This window comes from Xiphophorus couchianus, chromosome 6, assembly GCF_001444195.1.
Source record: "Xiphophorus couchianus chromosome 6, X_couchianus-1.0, whole genome shotgun sequence".
Lineage (NCBI taxonomy): Eukaryota > Metazoa > Chordata > Actinopteri > Cyprinodontiformes > Poeciliidae > Xiphophorus > Xiphophorus couchianus.
The window spans coordinates 19,312,947-19,329,573 of record NC_040233.1 but is presented as its reverse complement, the minus strand read 5'-3'; the positions used below and the strand labels follow the sequence as shown (position 1 = coordinate 19,329,573).

General features: G+C 36.4%; 1 protein-coding gene across 1 annotated transcript; it reads left to right on the top strand.

Annotated features, from left to right (window-relative positions):
* Nucleotides 1-1,715, top strand: LOC114146004 (chemokine XC receptor 1-like). The gene is made up of 2 exons (XM_028019729.1): nucleotides 1-141; nucleotides 301-1,715. Exon 2 carries the CDS (start codon nucleotides 311-313, stop codon nucleotides 1,226-1,228), a length of 918 nt encoding a protein of 305 aa, XP_027875530.1. The 5' UTR covers nucleotides 1-141; nucleotides 301-310; the 3' UTR covers nucleotides 1,229-1,715.
* Nucleotides 1,716-16,627: the final 14,912 nt, after the last annotated feature.

The window sequence follows — 16,627 nt, the reverse complement described above, 5'->3', positions numbered from 1 at the left end:
GAAAAACCATAAGGGGTCAGAATGGATCAGCAGTAACATCTGACCTAATCTGAAACAGAAAGAGAGAAGTTCGACTTCTTATTTTTGCTTTTCCTTTGAAGTGCAGTTCAAAGCAAAATCTGGAAGTGTCTGCTGTCTGGGGTAAGTTGTTTAACACTCTTTTGTATTTGATGAAGAATTGTGTTCTTTTTCAGTAAGATTTAACAGAAGATGCTGTAAAAAACAAAAGTGTATGATGAGATAATATGCTTTGTTTTTATTATAAATTAACAAGCCATATTCTGTGCTCATATTCCCTAGATATTCAGCAATGGACTACGACTACAACAGCACAGATGAAGATGAGGACAGCCTCCCATTTGCTTGTCAATTTTTGGACTTTTCAACCATTACTGGAGCCGTGTTCATCATAATCTTCATCGTCGGCGTCATCGGCAATGTCCTCCTCTTACGTATTCTGTTTACTTTTGAAAAACTCTATCTTGTCACAAAAATCTTCATCATAAACCTCGCTTGTTCTGATTTGATCTTTGCTGCCTCAGTCCCCTTCTGGGCTGTCTACCACCTTCATCATTGGATCTTTGGGGATTTTATGTGCAAATTCATCATTTGGGTGCACTTCACTGGTCTGTACAGCAGCATCTTTGTGCTAACAGCAATGACTGTGGATCGTTTTTGTACTGTGGTGCTGAACAACTGGCCAAACAACAATCAGAAGAAGAAACAGTATGCCATCGGTGCCTGTGTGGTTGTCTGGGTGATCAGTATTGGTACATCTGTGTATGATGCTTTCAAAATGGAGCTTTCTGATGATTACTACTGTGAAGTTGCTTTTTCTGATGAACTTGGATATTATTTCCAAGTTTCTCTGCTTTTTTTCGTCCCAATTGCCATTATTATTTTCTGCAATTGTGCCATTATATATGCTATTTTACAGACAGCAAGCAGAACAAGGCACAAAGCTCTAAGTATAGTTTTTTGCATTGTTGCAGTCTACATCATCTGCTGGGGACCCTACAATATTGTACTTCTCATTAAGGATTTGTACACACCCAAAGACTGTGAAGAACTGCAGCGGTTAGATATTGTCTACAATATCTGTCGAATGCTTGCCTTCTCCCACTGCTGTATGAATCCTCTGCTTTGTATGCTCACACAAAAGTTTCGAAGTCACCTGTTTTGTCTTTTACGCCAGATAGTTGGTATTAACAGAGAAAGAGCCAACTGACCAGAACATGTCTTATGTTGAGAATGCCAGTCCAGCTCGCAAAACACGTGTCCTGCTTAAGTTGCACAGCAGATAATTGGTAACAACCAAACACCAGCTCACACCAGAGGAACTCTCTTTTTTAAATTTATATGTGCACAAGTTTACACAAATTATATTTATATGGTGCATCTGAAAGCCAGAAATACTAATACACAGATATGGAATCTTAAAAGTCTGGCTATTTTTCCACACTGATTTTATTGACTCACCATGTTGAAGAGTAACGTTTCAATCATTTTTAAAATATATATCTTTTTGGCACCAAATCTTTTTTGCATGTTGGTTCTATGGATCCGAAGTTTGTTTTTTTTAAAATAACAAAATTTATTTATTTATTCTTTTTATTTGCTTTTTGATTTGTGTTTCATAAGTGATCAGGACTACATACTGTAAATGCAATGCTGTTAGGGCAATACCAAGCACAACTCTATTACTGAGGAACAATCATTTTAAAATAATTGTTTTGCATTTTTACACTTTTTTATGTTGCATTTTCAAACATTTGAAACTGCTGTTTAACTATGTACTGAGTCATGTTAAATTTTGCTATTAGTGCTCGAGCTTATCTGTTTGTTTAGCCCGTTTGATTTTTTGTGTGCTTATGAGTAAATAAAACATTTTTGCTTGAAAAAAAAAAGCATTTGTTAATTAATAAAAACTAAAGCGTAAATCTATGAAACTTTTTTTCTGGCAGTTCCTACCACCAAAAAGGTCAAATAAATCAAATAGCTTTGCTTTTTAAGAAGCTTGCTATGATGTATAATAAACAGAAAAAAACTAAATTTAATTGATTTGTTTGAACAAAATATGGAGTAAAAATCAAGTTTTTCACTTTCAATAATTTGGGTCTTAAATTTGTTTTATTGTGCCTATTTTATTAAGCTGTCAGACACATTATTTATTACACACAGTAGGCTATTCCTTTTTTTAAAATGTTATTTTTTTTGTAAATACGTAAGCTAACAATGAGGGAAGCAGAATACACAAATTAAGTAATCCAATTGTGAAAGTTTTGCAAGAGCTTTTTATAAGAAGAAGGAAGATACAAGAGGAAAGTTTTATATTGCAAAAGAAACGTTTTCTAACATGATGAACAAATTAAACTATTCTTCACTTCCTCTTGGTGAATATTTTAGTCATTTCTTGAATACTGTGGTGAATAAATTAACCCACAAGGGGGCAACAAAAAGGAATGAAATAGACTTCTACCGTAGTAATGGCCTGTGATCATAATTTCTTTTCATAGTGTTAAATTACACGACTTTTGATTAATCATCTCAGAGTTGTATTATGAGACACACATCCTGATGTTGTGCAATGCATAGAAATTGTACTCTAAAGCACGATGCTGCCATATTTCACTGTGTGCATAGAAATCTTTTGGTTGATGCCCAATGAAGTTAGATTTAAGAATTGCAACCTTAATTCTGATCAATGACCATGACAGCCAAATCTGAGACTTGTCTTTCAACTTCTGTCAATCCGACTCCTTAGTTTAATTAGACAAAGAGAACACAGTGAATTTCTGCCATTATGGTAAACAGTCATTGGACATTCTTAAAATTATTTTAATATTGCTGTTAAGTCCTTAGCAACCTCCTCCACCCAGTTTCTGAAATGTTTTTTCAATGATTTCTGAGAAATGTCTTCGTTTTGCCTCTGCTGCTCTTGTTGTCACGCATTGTTTAGAGTTATTGACAAATTTATTGTGTGTATTGTATTTCGCAGTAATAATAATAATAATAATAACACAGTGGAACATTTTGCACTTTTGTCCTGATACCTTTGTACCGTAGCTAAAGGTGAATCAGATTTGGTGTAAACTCAGGAAGACTAAATGCTGAAAAGTGGTTTTAAGGTGCCATTGCCAAGTATTAATTAAAGGTTGTCCACCTTTATGAAAATTGATTATTGCAGGATTTTATTGTTTAACATTTCCCACCAACAGATTTGTTTGTTTCTTATTTTAACTGTTTAAAATATATCACATTACCATAATGGTCTCAGTACCATCACAAAAACCTTGTTCTGTACTCTTGACAGCCACAATAATAATGTTACTAATAAAAAGTCTTTAAAATCTACCTTTTGACAAATTGTAGACTACTCTGTGCAACTCTATTTCTGATTGAGAGTTGGAAGCAATCTTTTTTTTACCATTTTATCATCTGTTGGGGCCTCTGTTTTACAACATTTGTACAAAGTTACTAGTTGTAATTCTACATGGGAAAATGAACTTGTGTCTTGTCAGAAAGTCTATGACAGAGCAATATTTCTATGTACACTATCTAGAAATATAATTTTCTTTAGCCTTTCTCTGGGAAAATGATCTCCTACAATGCATTTCTCTGGAGTCCTGTCAGTACACTCAACTTGGCCCCGATGGCTCATCGTCTGGGGGCGGGGGTCCGGAGAGGAGTGCTCAGGGACAGCTCACTGGGTCTCTGTAACAGCAGCCACATCTCTGGGGCTAGATTAAGCTTAATTAACTAAACCATTCAGCATGCTTGAATGAATGGATAGAAGTCAAGGGCAGAGCAGTCACAGGAGTGCTCGCACATTCTCTGGCAAGAAAGAGCTTCGTGTTGGATTTTAACTGGATGTGTAAAATTTGACACTCTAGCTGTTCAAAGCCATGTTTAAGGCCAAGTACAATAAAGAGGCTTGTTCTGCCTTAATTGCATTGATCTATCAACGACTGAAAGTATCACTTCAAGGTTTTTCTGTATTGGAAAAAGTGTTCATGCATTAGTTTTTCACATTATGCTGAGTTATTTTATTTAATTAAGATCTAAAGTAGCAGACCAAGTCACAGAAGTGCATTTATAGAGTGAAAGATATAGATTTCAGAATTTTAGGACAGGAAAAAAAATATTTATTTTACTTTGTCCATTCTCTGATGCCACTACATAACATCTCCAAATTAGTAAATTTGAGTCCAACTGTGTATAATCAGTATAATTCCAACTTTTTTAAAAAGGCCTCAGAGATTGATCAGTGAACAAACAGCATCATGAAGACCAAAGAATTCTGCACACCATCCTGAATACACTTGGTAAATATGGTGATGGCCAAATCATGCTGGAAATACATTATTGCAATAATGTACATTTTGTACATTATTACAAAATGTGAAAAAGTTCAAGGGTTGTTAATACTTACATTTAAAGGTACATTACATTTAAATATTTTAATAATAGGAACTGACTGAACTGGTCAAACGCTATAACATATCACATCATAGATCAGAAAGAACGAGTCAAACTTAAAATGTACTCTCCATCCTGCAGAGATCCTGCTTACAATCTCAAAGCATCCCACTTCTTTTGAGTCAGTGCATTCTTATCTCCAAGTTCATTTTCTCAGCAAATGATGTTGTTGTTCACTCGTCTTTTTAGCCACAAGCAAAACAGCTGTTGTTGTTTTCTTATGTAGTCGGTGCTACTAGCCTTCCATGGCCTTAAAATTCCTGCCATTCCCTTGTTTTCTCCCAGGCAAGTCGCACATCGATATCTCCCCTTTAATTTCAGTTATCTGTAACGATAATTACTCTGACCATATGTGAATTTAATTGATGCCTCTCAAATGTGTGAAATGTGTGTGCGCACTCTGTTCATGTCGCTAATAAAGTCTTATTGCTTGTTAATCTGGACTGTCAGGAAAACGCATGCAAATCAATTAAGTGTGCCAGTTCTATCCTTTCTAACAACTGTTTTGTTCAACAAATATTGACAACTTAATCCTCATGCGGCAAATGCTGACATTTATGTCGTTTCATTAATGCAACTTATCCTGAAATTCTCATCAAGTTTGTTATGGGAAATTTAAAACAAAACAAAAAGATGGCGAAGAAACAAATTAATCACAAACATAAATGCAAAAAAAAAAACAAAAAAAAACACTGAAAAAATAAAAAACTTCTACTCAAACAGAAATACAAACTCATGTTTAAAAACCTCTAAAAAACGAACTTGATTTAAAGAAGCATTGTGATTTACCAATTTCCTCTGCAATACTGCTCTCTTCCACTAGAGGGCATCTTATACTGGACTAAAGCAGTTCTTAAATTTTGATAACAGAGTTCCGTCTTACTGCACATACTCTAACAAAGCTGACAAGAAGTTATTGGTCCATACACATATATGTTCTCTTATGTGAATTTTATGAACATGTTTTTAGGCTCCTGGTGCGTTTTAGACACAAACCATGAAGAACAACTGCAACCTGTCTCTGATATATCTTAGGGTCATCCTCCCCTTTTTACCTGCTGTTGTCAGATAGGAAAAAAAGCATAGTGATTAACTACCGTGGAGACTTAATTAAGAAATCAAACATCTGGATATTCAGACTGAGCTTTGCTGCATCAGTTAAAAAGTAGCCATTTGATGTATCAAACAGTGCGGCCTGATGTTTCGCTTAAATTTTTCCCATCTGGCTTGTTTTCTCGCTAAACTTTATCCAGAAATTCTCTTTTTTAGGTCTGTACCATTGTTCCATCCATAAGTATTTTTATTCCAGTTTATTGCTTTGCAAATCCTTAAAAACTTTTAATTTATGTGGAAAAAAAAAGTCTAAATCTTGAGGCTTAGTCTTACGAGTTTTACAAAATTACCTTACATTTTGTCTGCACAGATTACTGGTTTTTCTTATTTTTGTGGTTTGTGTTAACATATTGATAATAGTTCTTTAAAATACTATAAACTTTAAAATGCAAGTTAAAACTAATAATATCTCATGGTTCCTCCCTCTTTGTACACCACTGGCACACATTCAGTGTGTGTTGTTGCATCCAGCTTGTGTTAAACCTTCAGTGGCCAGGTGAAAATTGGCCTCCTGGACTGGTCTTCTGCCATTCCCAGCACAGTGTTACTAACTGGGTGAATGACAGAATACCTCGCACATGAGCCAGGAACTGCACCTGCGTTGCCCCAAATGTCCTCCAGATGGGAAAGTGTCTGTTGATATTTTAAAGGATACGTATATAATCATTTAGTAGAATGAAAAGTTTATATCGTTGTTTTGCAAAAGAAAGGTTCTCAGAGGGACAAAAACAGACACAATGGCCACAATATTTATGACGATTTCACATCAGTCAATTAAATATCTCTATTCAGTCAAGAGAAAATATTTGGGATGAGGGCCCAAATGTCCTGTTCAGACTTTGACATTGTAAGTTAGTCTCAGATAGCATGTTTAATCAATAATCACTACCTTCAAATCATGTTTATGCATCTTCAGACATCTTTATGTAGGCAGCCAGAGGCAACAGAAGACAACTAAGCAGCTGCTTGGTCCCACAAGAGACCTTGGATTGTCAAATCCTCAAATGTATATTTTTGGAATAAATAATATATCAGTAACATTCATACAAATGGGTCATTCTGTAAGACAGCTTTCTTCCACAAACATTCTGCTTTGCCAGAATTAATTTTTGAATTATAGAAGCTTGGAATTTCTCTAAAAATTAAAAGTTTTAACACTGAACTCTGCTTAACCAAGCAGAGTTGTGATTAAATTTCTTACCTTTAAGTCTGAAGCTATAATGCTGTTCATGGTAAATGGATGAGTTAAATGAGATATCAAATGAAAGATGGTGAGGTAAAGTAAGAATTTTCTACCAGATTTATGGGTTGGCTGGATGGAAGACTAAGATGGTACTTCAATTTTATTTTGCATTTTTAACAAACGTTTGCTCAAGATTTATTTATGCCTCACAATTGTTAATAGTTATTTGATCGTTGTTTTGTATCAGGAATTTTTAAGGCTAGAGGTTCAGAACAGTTTGTTGCATTTATACAGCATCTGTGTAACCATCCATCCATCCATCCATTTTCCGTTCACCCTTGTCCCTAATGGGGTCGGGAGGGTTGCTGGTGCCTATCTCCAGCTACGTTCCGGGCGAGAGGCGGGGTACACCCCGGACAGGTCGCCAGTCTGTCGCAGGGCAACACAGAGACATACAGGACAAACAACCATTCACACACACACTCACACCTAGGGAGAATTTAGAGAAACCAATTGACCTGACAGTCATGTTTTTGGACTGTGGGAGGAAGCCGGAGTACCCGGAGAGAACCCACGCATGCACAGGGAGAACATGCAAACTCCATGCAGAAAGACCCCGGCCGGGAATCGAACCCAGGACCTTCTTGCTGCAAGGCAACAGTGCTACCAACTGCGCCACTGTGCAGCCCCATCTGTGTAACTGTGTCACTAAATAAGTTATAACCTTATTGTGTAGCTATTCATTCAAACCAATCAAACAGATGCATTATCAGAGCATGCAGTCTAAATGTTAAAAAGCATGTTGTAAACTGTAGGTTTCTTAAGCTTTGAAAGAGATGACTGTCCTATTCAAATATCAGTTCACGTCTGTTGATGACCTTTGATCTTTGTGCGAACCTACATACCTAGATCTTGCTGTTACACCCCCATTGTGTGACAATAAAAGATACATCTATTCTATTTTATCATACGTATAACGAAATTGAATTAAGGGTAATACAAGGTCTAACAATAGTGCCTCAGTCTCGTCTTGAATGGCAAATCCTATCAGGGTTTTTGTTTTATTGAAAAATAAATAAATAAATAAATGTTATCAAAAAAAGGAAAGAAAATAATCAGACCTCCATTAATTCCATGCCACTCCAATGCATGCTCGACCCGTTTCCTGAATACCTTAGAGAGCCTTTTACATCTTGGCATGGTGACACGACACACTTGTCAAGATGGCAAAGGTTTAAATGAGAGAGACTGTGTCTATAAAACCTTCACACTCTGGCAACGGCTAGGACTTTGTAGGTTTAAATATCTGATATTTAGGCTAATTCCTTATTGGTTTCTTTATATGATTAAAATAATGGCATAATTCCACAATTAAAACTAAGAGAATTAGAAGAATAAAGGTTTTACTAGTTCAGTGTCAAAAATGTGGAAACAATCTCCAAAGCATGTCTCATTGTGCATTATTTAACTATTGCCATTGTTATATTTAACATTAAAAACATAGAGATATACTTGTAGTTGTAACTGAGCCACACAATGAACCCCAAAGTTGTGTAAAGAAAATTTACTGATTTATAGAAGTATATATAAAATTTATGTCTGAACTTTTTAAAATTTTTAAACCTGAAAGCTAATAAAAAATACAATAAGTAAAGTTTCTCTCAAAAGGTCAGTATTACATTAGATCAGCACAAAATCTTATGTTATCCACATTTGTATGGCCTACAAAATCCTGGAACTGTGTAGGCCACACTACCGACTTGACAGCACACCAACCACACAAGGATAAGCTGCAAGTGATATATGGAAAGCTGAGTGGAAGGATGAAGTATGAGCTTCAAAGAGGTTTTGAGTGCAAATACTTCACAGTAGATTGACATATGTTTCTCTAGAGCAAGGTTCATTAATTTATTTGTTTAAATGGCTGATCATGCAATATCAAGGTTTGCAGAAACCTTAGGGATAATATTGTGGGTTTCCTTAGCTGCAAGTTGCAGCAATCAAATTTAACTGAAATAAACATTTGAACTTGTCACTGTGTGTGCAATCAATGTATATATTTGTATGAGTTTACTCCTAAAGTTTCAGCTATTTTAATTTAAATAATCTTGATGAAATGTTTAAATAAGTGCATACTAAATTCTGTATCTCTGTCTACATTCCAACTCATACTTGTGACATACCTCTTTATTAAAATGGCTATCATACTGAAAAATAAAAACATTTTCATCTCAGATCTTGGCTCTCAGCACCTGGACCACTTCCCACTGAGCTCATGTCCTGCAGACCCCACGTTCTGGCTTGTCCTTTCTTATCCTCGGGCTGCACCAGCTGCCGTCTACCTCCGACCTCACTCCAAGCTCCTAACATGTTTTCCTCTGGTCGTCTTGTCAATCCTGTTCCTCGTTTTGTGTCTGCTCTCCCTTCTTCTTCGGCTCAACTTTCCAAAAAAGGTGAACAGGAGTGATTCTCAATAGCACCGTGCATGACTAATGGTGGAAACATGTTAAAATCATTGCAGAAATGTCCTTGGGAAGACAAATGAATTTTCAGCAGAATAATTAACTTAATTAACAAATTTGCATGCATATTCATCAGGGCCATTGAAGTCTTTCCAGCTCAGCTTGATGAACGTTGCTGTGTAATAACCAGCTCATTTACATTCTGCCATCCACTGCCATTTGTGTGGATTACTGAGAAAAGGCAAAGTGTGTGTGGGTGTGTGTGTGGATGGTGTGAGAGCTACGTTCTATGTGCATACACACTGCCTTCTTTCCTTTAACATGTCATACAAAAGCTTGATGAATTAATTTGACATATAGTTTTGTTGTATACACTCCTTTCCATTTGTCCCAGCTGCCCTTGCTTTTGCACACTGATGAATAAAGAGTTCACACACAGTCATATCCATACACACATACCTTGCAGGAATGCAACTGATCCAGGGCTGAATTTATGTCTGTGCTTGTGCGCCAAACCCATATCTCTTTGCATCCCAGTCCCCCACCCCCCATCTCTCTGGTGGGCAGTTCTTGGCACCGATCCTGAGTCGTAAACCCTCCTGGGCTGCCAGACTGCGAGCTGTTAAAAACCACGAGGCCCTACGTACCCCCTCCCCATCTCTGCAGGGCAATCTTTAAAGGCAGCAAGGTGTGACGGCACAGACTGGCAGCTTGGCAGCGATGCCGGAGGATACCAACGTTCCGTCAGCCGTGAACGGGCACCATCACATGGGCTCGCCTAACTAATATGCTCATCGTACATGTGCCTTTCTCATGCCTCATCTGGGCCGGCGAGAGACAAAGGAATTCATTAAAAAAATTCACATAGAGTTGTTTTGTGATTTTGTTGGGATGTAGTTAATTGGGAATTTCACACAAGCTAAGACAACTGAAGGAGAGAGCATCCAAATGAGTTTAGAAAAGTTAATTACACTCACTTGGCTGTGTGTACGTACACACACGAGTGTGTGTCCTTGGTCTGGCAGGGCAGGAAACAACAGGGAAGTTTGGTCCAAAAAAACTCACATTTATCCTTAATACCACGCCTCTCCATAATTTAAGTGACATGAGGAAACCACGACTAAGTTATCTCTTACTATGATTTTGATGAACAAAGGCACAAATATCTAAATATCTGCCAGAGAAGTGCAGACAACTATCAAAAATAAGGCAACATTTTGCAGTCATTTTGAAATGAACAAATAACTTGCAGTCGTGTTAAGTCCACTGATGGCAGCAGATGGTTTGGCGATGAAGTGGACTTTGTGATTCAAGGAGGACGGCATGTGGAAAATTGGACAGTTCAAATTCTTCTCAACAAGGTTCAAGTTGACACTTTCTTGTGCAAAACTGTTGTAACCCTTGCTGATATTTCCTTTATTGAAGCTGTGGTTTTAATGTATAAATAATGTTGTGTTTATTAGGTTCTAAAATAAATATCCACCCTGTTTATTGTAACAATGATAATGTGTGATATATAACGTAGTCTTATATCAAAATGTTGTACATTGTTTTGTAAATGCATATGTTTTCCTCCATTTGGGCAAAAAGTCTCAACACTGTAAAGGTACAAGTGCCTCATAAGGAATTTACAAACACTTAACAATACAATTAATTATCATTTTGTAAATCAGTTATAAATCATCAGTAAACAATTGTAAAGTAGGTAAATTACATTTTCCACATATTGACTTGCTAATACATTGTAGTTACTTGTAACTAGTTTATCACCACTTGATCATGTAACTGGTTTGATGAGTAATTTTATATTTTTAGGGTGAATTTACAGGGTGAAGCCTATTCTAAAGTGTCAATTGGGGAAAAAATGATTTCGTAATCTTGAAAGCAACACTGCTCATTACAAAACGGTGACTGTCGCAGTAACTGATTTGGTTTTTTTTTGTTTTGTTTTTTTTAATTTCCTTTATTTAACCAGGTAAATCCCATTGAGATCTGGATCTCATTTTCAAGAGGGACCTGTTTAAACCTAGACATGATAAATAAGCTGTTAAAAGTCAGTTATAAACTTTTATAACTGACATACCGGCACTTTTAACTGCTCTGTCACTCGCTAATTGATGCACTATAAGTTTTTATTACTGTTTTGTTAGGCTCTTACGACTTACATTATAACTGGTTTACATTGTATTTAGGTATGTAAAGCAAATCTTATAAAAGTGTTATAAGATTTGCAAAATAAACTAAAAAATATTATTTAATATTAAAAGTAATTACAATCATAGCTGAAAGACAGTACACCAAGCACACAAAAAATCCTTTATAAATTATTTAGCTCCCATTTATTAATTAAAGAGCATAGACTTTATAACTCCTCCATAAGACAGCTGTTTTTTTATATGTATTCAGATTCATAATATTGCAAAAGACTGGGCACATTTAAGTTTACTCTCCCCCCATAAGCATTATTACTGCTTAATGTTAGTTTATAGAGTCTATATAGCTTGACTGATTACTGGTCTGTTAACTATTTATTAGTCATTTTTACGTTGAATCTTATTGAGAGGGGGTAATAAATAAAACAATGCACATTTTCATTAAGACTGTTTAAACTTAAATTAATTTGGTCTTTTAGCTCCAAAATTATGTGTGTCAGATCTCTGTTGAGCAAAATCACACCACAGATTTCAACTTTCAATTATTTATCAAACAATGATGAAACTACAATGGATGTTTATGCAATATTAAGAATATGTTAAAACTAATACATACTGGAAATGAGTTCAAGAAAAGCTTCCACTGCGAGTCAATTTTCCACTGGTTACGGTATAAATAACTGTAAAATTGAATTTTCACACCCATTTTTTGTCTGTTAGGGAAGTACAAATTAAAACAGTGCAGAGATTTAGACTAACTGAGACCATAAACTTTAAAAAAAAAAAGCAAAAAGGGAAGCAACAATTATTAACTATAGCAACTATAGTATTGCTTTAAAATCCACATCTCCTAAACTATTGCATTTTATCCCACACAATGAGATGTAAAACACAGAAAGAAACTAACTTGCTGATTTGCGTTCGTCTTTTTTGTGCTCCGTTTTAATTGACTTTTGTTTTCTCCCTTGCGCTCGCCATGTAATATTTCCACCAGCTTTAAAAGCCAACGCCAAGCGAAATGCTTTCACAGCTTTTACTGAATCAATATGTTCCTCTGTACAAAGCTTCTCAAATTGTAGTTATCACATCTGAAGAAAATAACAAAATCACCTGACATGTAAAAAACGTGTGATATTTAGCATACTTTGGCTCTGCGATGCTTTCCCCTACGTTTTCTTTTTCCTGCAGACATATGTGTGACACTTGAAGCTGTTATATTAGCTTGAAGTGTGAAAGAAAGCGGTTACAGTAATATCTTTCACTTGAGAGATGTGACAAGGAAATGGTTTTTCTGATAACTGGCAACTTCAGATCTTGTCCGACACAACACATCTTGTGTTCCAAGTCGATAAATTAACTTCTCCAGAAATATGTTAATGAAACATGTGCAGTAAAACTAGTTTATTGAGAGACTCACTGTAATGTAATTACACATTCTACTCATAAAAGCACGTTTATTGTGTTTTCTTGCCTGACCCTTTTTGTTATGAAGTGTCCATCGATGCAAAACGACCACAAAACACAAATGGACCATTAAACTGACCTTCATATAAAAATCAAACGACTGTCATCACACTGATGGGGGAATCTACACAAAACGCACCCCGTTTCCCTTCAGTGAGAGTGTAAAAAACGCACATCAAATGCTTTGTTTCATGATCTTTTCTGAACTTGCAGCTCTCACATGAGTAAATAGATATATGAAAAGTCTGATCATAGAACATGAAAAGCATCGTTTTGCTTCAATGGAAAAAGACTTCTGCCTGCAAACTGGCTTTGCTGGCCTGCTACTGATGTTGTTGCACTTTACTCAAGAGTTAACCTGATCTGTCTTGAACACATCTATTTTACCCGAGACAAAACACCTGAATGATCCCTTGAGCAACTTGGATTCTTGTCTTTGCATCTAATATTCACATTAGCCCGGAAACTCGAGAAAATAAAATCTTGTCACTCTTTCATAACCCATTTTGAGTTGGAAGGGTGCTGCATTTGAAGAAGCCACCATTTGATGGTGCAATTGATGGGAAAGTTCTGAAGAAAGTCCTGAAGCCTCAGAGGAATTTGATTACCTCCATCCATTATCTGCACAGTGAGCAATTGCGAGGCTCACCATCTGTCATCCGTTTCATTTGCATCGTCAACACCTGCCCTGCCTGTTTATGCCTTCACATTTTTTATAAGCTGCCTTTCATGGCAGGGAAGAAATGTTGACTTTTCCTTCTAAATATATTAATTGCAAAAGTTCAAAGAATGTATTGGGAGACAAACAACTTGGTTTATGTGTAATAGAATTTGGATAGTCTTCTTTTGATTTCTGTTGATTAAAAGTTTAATTTACACTGCCCACAAACAGACAGACAGATAAATAGATAGATATAGCGATTTATCTCCTTCAGTAAACTCTGACCAGCTTTCCTGCCTCTGCTGAAGAAAATCACCCACACATTACAACACTGTTACCACCATGTTTCACTGGTGATGGAGTGGTCAGGTTGACATGCGCGGTCTCATTTGATAAGACCAACATTTTCCCATGTTTGCTGTGAGTCGGTATTGTTTCTCCTTCACAACATAACTTAAGAATTTCATATCAAAGCAAAAAATGAATATCTATGAATTAGATAGATAGATAGATAGATAGATAGATAGATAGATAGATAGATAGATAGATAGATAGATAGATAGATAGATAGATAGATAGATAGATAGATATTTTTCCCTCCTATTTATTAGTCATATATTGTGCTGCACTCACTCCTTCCTCTCTCCCTCTCTCCCTTCCTCCCAGCCTCCTCAGTCCTCCCCCATCCATCCTCCCCGTCTCCCATATCCCCAGGTGGTGCCGACGGCTGCGGGGCCCATTAGCGACAGAATTCCTGCCTCCAGCAGGCCATGCGTGTCCCGAGTGACACATTTTTGGACCGGCACCAAAAATCCAACCCTCCGCAGACAGCTCACTTCTCCACGCAGTCACCACGGTCTGTGTTGGTGTGTGTGCGGGTGTATGCATGTGTGTAAAAAAGAGAGAAAGGCCTTGCTAGCACAGCATGAGTCCCACAGGAAATGCTTGAAAGGCAGTATGGGACAGATTGGTGAAGGGACAGAATGGTCTAGAATACTAAAAAGAAAAACTGCAAGATATTCCACAGCAGTGAGAACATATATCCATGCCATCACTCTCCTGCCAGGTTGGGACATTTGTTATAGTCATAACCTCCACAACGCCTCCCTCCCCCCACCACCACCACCATTGTGCATCGGCATGCCTTCCCACACAAACTGCGTAGATGTAGTCTCTTTCACTACAAAGATTTAATTGGAGTTTGCTGATCCACATTGTTGTTTGGCAATGCTCTTTGCCAGCTGATGCGTGTGTACCAAGTTTTACTTTGCAAACACCTCCTGTTCAGTGAAGAGAGTGACTTTAAAACTCGAGTTTTATTAATTTTACATCAATCAAATACAGTGAATAGTGTTACTGCAGTGATAACCTCATCTGGAATGAGGTACATGTGATAAAATTTAAGCTTGATCAAGATTCTTAGTCACTGGGAGGAGTGATTATGGAACAATATTTTATGAGTTAAGAGAAAGAAGTAATCCCTTTTTAGGAGAGATATTATGAATGATTTCTTTCTTCATGCTAATAGATAGTTAATTATGTACTTAATGACTCCTCACAAAGCAGTATATAATTAGCCTGGATGAGCCAAGAAAGTTCCTACTTGTTCCTACATGTTTAATGCTGGTGATTTCTCATTTTCAAATTAGACTGTGGATGATGGTGGTTTAAGACTGCCCGCATTATATATCGATCTATACATAGATCTATTATTGTGATTATGCATAGGTTCTCAACCCATTTTCTTAAAATGACAGGCTCCCCCTAAACAAACTTGAGCACATTGCTTACAGTTAGTTTTTTCAGAAGGGACAGGGAAGCTGGTCAAAGTTAATAGGAAACATAAATGAAGGTAAATACAGATCCACACTGAAAGAAAACCTGTTACAGGCAGCTAAACGCTGAACACGTTTACTTTCAAGTCAAACAACACCAAAAGATAGACAGAGCGACAATGAAATGGTTTAAATCAAAGCATATGTGTTGGAATGACTCAAAGTTCAGAGCTCAATGCAATTAAAAATTTTAGTCTTGAAAATTGAGGTTCACAGATTCTCTGAATGAACTTTTGCTATTATGAAAATAAACATAAATGTTAGTTTTGTGTTTAGATCAGAGTTGTGCATCTCTCTGTGCAACTTATTTTAGGGTTTGCACAGTGTGACAAGACAAAGCAACTAAACTATACTATCTTGCTGAATATGCGTGCTTATTAAAAAAACAACCTTGCACAAACTGGTATTGTCTATTAGTATTAGCACACTTATAAAGCCTGACTCACAATGAACAAAAAAAAACTGAGGCTTAGAGCAAATCTGTAAAATCTTTCAGGCTGCAGATGTAATTAACAGTCAAACATTAACTCATCACTGGGTAGAAAAATGCATTTTCTATTTCATGGACAATAAATCATTACGTTAGCTTAGAATGTTTAATAAAATATTTGTCTATGAAATATCAAATTTGGAAATAAGCTTTAAACTAGCACCGCTATCACTTCTGAACGTTAACTGTAATGACAGTGACATAGCTCAGCTGTGTTAAAAATGCTCCTTCTTCTGACACATAGAGAAATTCATAACAAAAAATATGGAGGTATTAAAAGTAATGTTCTCCGTAACTTTATAAGGCTGTATATCATTAAAGAAGGTGACAGCATGTGTAACCATTTTAGCACAGATTTTTCTAAAGGACAGCAAAAAAGTTTCTCACCACTTTTGGAGCTTCTGGTCCAAGACAAGTCTAAATCTGAGGTTAGAGGACGACCTATACATTCACAGAATGCTGCTTTCTCAAATGTGCAATAATGTAAATTATACTACCTTATTCTTAGGCACTGTGTGTATTATTATCACCTACAACATCTCTACCTAGTTATTTTTGTGGGATGCACCTTACACAGGCTCCATTTCCTTGGTGATGATAACCATTGTCTCCTTTCTATCAAAAAGTATATCATATATTTCTAAATAAAAATATTTTAATACACTTATTAAACAGATTGAGTTTTATTGACCCAAGAATGTAAAAACCAATACACCCGGATTTAATCACGAAGCTCTACCTTTTCTCTACTGATGCATTTGCACGCCACATGCACAGGTAGAACTCA

Bases quoted from the DNA above. Each gene is read 5' to 3' on its own strand.
- LOC114146004 (XM_028019729.1), top strand. From the start codon at position 311: ATGGACTACGACTACAACAGCACAGATGAAGATGAGGACAGCCTCCCA.